The sequence below is a fragment of the Gavialis gangeticus genome, unplaced genomic scaffold, assembly GCF_001723915.1.
Source record: "Gavialis gangeticus isolate Ggan-Ray unplaced genomic scaffold, GavGan_comp1, whole genome shotgun sequence".
NCBI lineage: Eukaryota > Metazoa > Chordata > Crocodylia > Gavialidae > Gavialis > Gavialis gangeticus.
In genome coordinates this window covers 1519670-1525985 of record NW_017729018.1, presented here as the reverse complement: position 1 = coordinate 1525985, position 6316 = coordinate 1519670, and the positions used below count along the sequence as shown (strand labels likewise).

The window sequence follows — 6316 nt, the reverse complement described above, 5'->3', positions numbered from 1 at the left end:
CGTGGCCGCGCCGCGCTCGTGCTGACCTGTGCTCTCCGCAGCGGATGACGGACAAGTGTTTCCGCAAGTGCATCGGGAAGCCGGGCAGCTCTCTGGACAACTCGGAGCAGGTGAGCTGGTGCCGCCCGCGGGTCCCTGCTTCCCGCGGCCCTGCCCACCGGCGCCCGGACGGCCCGAGCTGGGGAGAGGCCTGTGCGGCCTCCAGGACGTGCCCGGCACCTGAGCTGCTGCCCGGCCTCTCAGGGTGGCTGGCGCTCCAGCAGTTCATCGCCGCGTGGGCCGGGGCTGGGCCTTGCCGGATTGTCTGCGCGGGCGGGGGTGTTATCTGCTTTACAGCTCCTCCCTGAGGACTGTCCCAAAGGGAGCTGCTTCCCTCAGGAGGTGGGCCGATGCAGGCCAGGCCAAATACTACTTGCCTGAGGTCACGGGGAGTCGAGAGTCTGGTCCCAGGCCTCGTGCCCTGAGCCCCTGCCTGTGGTGTCCCAGCACGTACAGCTCTGTTGCTGACACCTTGGGTTGGCCGTTGCAGGGTGGGATGGACCTGCTACTCCTTGTCCTTCTCATCTGCTGGGTGATCAGCAGGGATCCTGGTTTCTCCTGATTTAAAAAAAAAATCAAATTCTCTGCTAAAACCCCCAAAATCCATGATTAAAATTAAAGCCCCCCCCTACAGCCCTTCCTGTATCCTGCTGGTGCCCCTCACTCCCCACCCACAGCTCCTGCTCCCCCAGCCCTGCCAGAGGGGACCCCAGCTGCCAGGGCTACAGACTGGGGTCTACAGCCCCCTGCCCCCGCTGCCCCCCACCATGGGCTCAGGTGGGGGGCTCCCTGCTGCTGCATGCGCTTCCAGGGGGCAGGGGGCCTGCGCTCCTCCCAGATCTGTCCCTGGGCAGGCACGGGCTGAGGCTGCTGCCCATCTGGGTGGGGCTTGGGGCCCGGGGCTGCGGTGTGCGGCTGCAGGGCCCCAGCCAGGAGCAGGACAGGGCTGCCCCTCCCCCCCTTCCAAGCAATGTGCCTCCAGTGCTGGCTGGTGCTTTGGGGGGTGCAGCCCCGCACCACTGCCCTTGCTGTAGCCCCACGTGCAGGAGGCATGTCAGCGGAGCAGCGGGCGAGCAAGAAGCAGTGAGGAAGATTTCTGCGTGGCTCCTTGGTTCGCTGCTGAGCTGGATCAGGCTGGGGGGGGAGGCAGGGTGGCAGGAAACAGTGGCAAGCAGGGGGCCTGCTATTCCCTGCTACGCTGTTCCCCCTTTGCGACTGCGCAGCAGGGAGTGGAGTAGCCGTGCAGAAAACCTCCCCTCCGCTTCTCCCCAAGCCCCACCTGGCTGGGCAGCAGCACCAGCCCTGCCCAGCTTCCTCCCTACAGGGGCTTCAGTCCCCCTTTCCTCCCCCACTTACCTGCGGGAGCTACTTTCAGGCTGCCTGGGGCCGCGTGCATGTCTGTGCGCATGGCGCCCCCTGTCTTTCCGCCTTCCTCCCTCTCCCTCCCAGCTCCTTGCAGAACGGCATAATCTGTGGGTTTCTTGGGTAAAATGAGAAATCTGTTCTTGCCTCTGGTAAAAAGCAAAATCCGTGGCTTACTCCATTTTTCCATGGGAGATGGAAAACCCAGTTCTCTGGTGATCAGGGGAAGTTGCTTGCTTGATTTGCATCTGTATTTGTTCATTTCTCTCTCTAAAGTGTCTTTGCATTTGTGGGTGAAAAGGGCAGTGCAAGAGCTAAGTATCATTGTTATATTTCAGAAATGCATCGCCATGTGCATGGACCGGTATATGGATGCCTGGAACACAGTCTCCCGAGCCTACAACTCCCGGTTGCAGAGGGAGAGAGCCAACATGTAATAGGCTTCCAGCAGGCCTGGTAACACCCGTCTGTACCCTCTTCTCTGGGAGAAGAGAACTGAATTCTGAATAAATAGAAATGGACCTTCTTAAAAATGAAAGGAATGACCAGTTTGGATTGTGGGACTGAGATCTCTGTGATTTGGCAATTCCAGCTCTCATCATGCCAAAGCATAAATCCCCATTGAACTGTTTATATTTTTACCCCATATTAATCTGCTTGGGCTCAATATCCCCTGACTAGCATGAAGCCTGGGAGAAATCTGGCTGGACTGCAAGTTATTTCCATACTCTCTCCCAACACTTGTGAGACTGCCAGGGTTTTGCTTTAAGACCCTGGATGGACCCCCAGGCCCTCTCTGACACTGGTTAAGGAAAGAGCTACAAGGTGCATGGAACCCTTTGAGAAAGATAGGGCATTGAGCAACCCCTTTATGTGCCTTTCCCCAGGAAGCAAGTGTGAGTCTGTATAACAGCTTTATCCTGCTGGTATTGGCTGTGGGTCTGGTGCTTCTGGTACAGAAGGTCAGTCAGTCCTAGGGACATAGTTTTAGTGGATTAAAAAAGGTTCTGAGTTTCTGTAGGTGAGGGTGAGAGGCCCATCTGGCCATTATACTGTTAAGTGCTGCAAACTAGCCTGTGGCGCAGGATGCTGGTAATGCTACATCTACAGTGAGATTGTGCTATCCTTGCTGTACCCTCCTCATCAGCTGGAAGTTGAATGTTTTGGACTTTGTGTCCCAATTTGCCCCTATAAGGAGTTCAAATTCTGACTCCCACCATCCTGTCCCAGACTGATTAGTATTGTCATTTGTTTTATGAGACTGTCACTGTTTCCATGTGGCCTGCTGGTTTCTTTCTGATATTGAGGAGACTGGTAGAAAATCTATAAAGAATATGAACAGAGAGCACAAACCTGCATGGAATTGTGTAGTAAAGATTAAAGGAGCTGAATTCAGCCACCTAACTAATTGGGCCTTTGTGTATTCCCTCTTGTTTCCTCTCTCTTTCTTTCCCATCTCTCGGCTGAGTTCTTCCCCTGCCACTCAAGAAGGAACAAATCCCTGATCTAGGTATATGATTACATATTTGGGACCACTTAACAGCTGGTAGTACCACTCGTACCAAATCCACTGGGCCCCTTGGGAAACTGACCAAGAACGGGCTGGTTACATGAGGGCCGTATGCTCCAGGCCATAATCCCCAGAAGAACTTCACTGGCCATTGCAATTCCTAAAGTGCTCCTCTGCTCTTAACCACTGGCTTCTGTCAGACTGCTTGTTCTCTAGACTTAGTGAGTAATGGATCTTGAAGAGCATGGGGGCTGCTTGCAGAAAAAAACAAACATTTGACTGGAAGGAGCAGTCTTTGACCTGGCTCTGCAGTATCTGTAAAAATCAGGTGCCTCAGCAGGAATTTTTGGCACTTTTTGCTAAAGCTGATACAATCGATTATTAGATAAAAGTGCTTAAAAAGCTCTGCTAAAATGGCTGATCTTTACATACGTTGGGTGAGCTGGTTTGAAGTAACGTGCTGCCTCTTCTGAGCCTGAGCTGGACTTGGCACAAGAATGCACTGAGTTTAAAGCACCATTGGGTTTTTTTTATTATTTATTTGTGGGGGGAGGGGGATGTCTGCAAACACCCAAAGTGTTGTAATGTTAATCACTTGCCACCCAGTGAAATTCACTGCCGTGAGTTAGGCATCAAGCTTCCTTTATACAATGTTAGAAGAAAGGCACATTTGTAGGAATGGGACTTGCAGCAACCAGCTGGATGGACTGTCTATGCCACCTGGTTGGAAATGCTAATGAGAAGTGAGGTCTATTCCTGAGAGGGGGTTAATGCCTAATTCTTCTTGGATCTGCAGCCACACACAGACCCTCTCCTGGACGCCTTGATCTTGTGGAAAAACAACAAGATGTGCTACCACTACTACAGAATATCAAGAAACCCCGTGGTTAGAGCACTTGACTAGGAGATCTCACAGGCAATGTAAGATAATGAGGTTTGAGTTTCATCTCTGGTTAGTTACATGTGCACAGAGACGACTGTAGCAGGGTGCAGGGCCTGGATACAGTGGGGGTGGCGAGTGGCTGGATGCAAAGACAACTCGGCTCCATGGGGCCCTCTAAAGCGCAGGGCCTGGGGCAGTTGCCTCAATTTGCCTGCTCCGCCACCCCCCCCCACCCCCCCAGTATGGTCCTGCACGTGCATAGGTCAGCAACTTTTACAAAAGAGAGTAGTACCCTAATAGCCTGTAGCCTGATTTTTAGGGTACTCTCCAAACCATGTAGAGTGGAGATCTGAAAACAGGTTCCCTCCACTTCCAGGTAAGTACCTTAACCACTGGATACAATGGAGTATAAGTTAGTTTTCAAGGGTGTGGAATGACAAGGCCCAGGAGAAGCTTCATGGCTGAGTGTCCCAAGCAGAAACAGGGGCCTCCCTCAGGGCTAGAGTTAGGTATTTAAATACTGTATGTTCTCACATACAACATTCTTATTAAGCTGAATAAGTACAGACTAGAAAAAAGTACTGTAAGGTAGATGCATAACTGGTTGAATCATTGTTCTTTGTCAGTAGTCCTCCGTAGCTCAATGTCTAGTTGGGTGAGGTATCAAGTGGGATTTCCCTGGGGTCTGTCCTGAGTCTGATATTGGTCAGTGTCTTTATTCATCATTTGGATGATGGGCTTGAGTGCATCCTTAGCAAATGTGCAGATGACACTAAACTGGGTGGAATTATGGACACTCAGGAGGGCAGGGCTAAGATCCAGAATGACCTGGATGGACTGGAGAAATGGTCTATGATCAGTAAGATGAGATCCAACAAGGGTAAGTGCAAAGTCCTGCTCTTCAGACAGAATAATTGTATGCAGACTGGGAAAGGACTGGCTAGACTGCGGTACTGCAGAGAAGGACCTGAGGCTTACAGTGGACCATAAACTGAATGTGAGCCAACAGCGTGTTCTTGTTGCAAAAAAGCCAACCGGATCTTGGGTTGTAACATGAGTGTCACTTACACACTGAGGGCAGTGATTCTGCACTGGTGAGGCCTCACCTGGAGTACTGTGTTCAGTTTTGGGCTTCACACTTCAAGAAAGATGTGGATAGTTTGAAAGGAGTCCAGTGCAAGGCTACAAAAATGATCAGGGGCCTGTGAGATAAGACTTCTGAGAAAAGGCTAGTGTTTATCTTAGAGAAGAGTAAGACTAAGAGGGGATTTGATAACATTTTTCAAATACCTGAAGGACAATTATAGAAAGGATAGAGATGGATTTTTCGCTGTTGCTGTAGGGGACAGGGCTAGGAGTAATGGCCTCAAGCTGCAGTAAAGGGAATTTAGGTTGGGGATTAAGAAGAACTTTCCATCTAGGAGGGTGGTCAAGCATTGGAGCAGGTTACCTAGAGAAGTTGTAGAATCTCCATCCTTGGAAACTTTCAAAAGCAGGTTAGACAGAGACTTGGCTGAGGTAGTTTAGTCAGGGATGCTCCTGTCTTAAGCAGGGGGCCTGGACTGGATGACCTTATGAAGTCCCTTCCAGTCCTACTTTTCTTTCCTTTTAACCCCAAATTGGGGTCGCGTATAAGGTAGGGAATCTGATTTTCTGCCTGGGATAGAGGCATCCAGCTTTGATTCTGGCTTCACAGTGGAGCCAGCTGTTGCATTGCTATTCAGGCAGTTGAGGGAATCAGTGAACTTAAAGGTTCCTTGTTTGTTCCAGAGATGTTAACAGTTGTCTTTTCTACCTTCCTTAGAGCAATTTTGCTGTCTACTGGTTGCTTTGATCTCTCTGCTCCTATTTCACAGCCTTGGAGACTCAATAGCTCTTTTCAAAATTATAGATCCACTCATGGAAACCAGTTTTCAGGAGCAGCTAGGGTTTCAATTTTGGTTAAGTAGGAAAGGGAGAGTGAGTGAGCTGAAGATTAGACTCTGTCCCTGCTCCATTTAGCTATAAATCTAGAAAAAACATTTTTTCTTCATTCTGCCTTTCAAAAACAAAGTGTGTATTATGTTCAGGTATGTCAGGTGTGTCAAATGTGAGAAAGCATAGTACTTTTTAGAGTTGGGGCTAAGGCCCTGGGCCTCTTTTCAGCATGCTATATTGTACTTGGATGGCCCTCCACCAGTATGCTGTGCTGCTTGCGTGGATACCAGTCTGAGGTTCCTAACTCTTCCCCAGACATAGAATCTGGAGTCCAGATGCCTGAATTTAGGCTGATGACTGAATTAGGTGGCAAAGTATGCAAACAGTCAAGTGCAGTGACCACTCAATCCCGTGTTCCTAAGGGGAAGAGAGACCAGTGGGGAATATGGATCCTGGTTAGCCCTACATAAAACCAGCACACGGTGGAGCTAGAGATCCAGCTGTCTTGGTCAGCCAGGACTGTGGATGGAAGGAGCTGGACTCAGACTTGGGGGCAGCTGTAGCCTGCTGTTTGAGAGCTTCAGGACTAAAGGCTTGTTTGGGGA

The 6316-nt window shown here is 50.4% G+C and overlaps 1 protein-coding gene across 1 annotated transcript in view; it reads left to right on the top strand.

Annotated features, from left to right (window-relative positions):
- The window catches only part of TIMM13 (translocase of inner mitochondrial membrane 13), a 3070-nt gene extending 261 nt beyond the window's left edge, over positions 1-2809 (top strand). The window contains exons 2-3 of the mRNA XM_019513198.1: positions 42-110; positions 1740-2809. Of these exons, the coding sequence (XP_019368743.1) occupies positions 42-110; positions 1740-1838 (168 nt within the window). The 3' untranslated portion in view covers positions 1839-2809. The remainder of the gene's footprint in view (positions 1-41; positions 111-1739) is intronic.
- The last annotated feature ends 3507 nt before the right edge of the window (positions 2810-6316 follow it).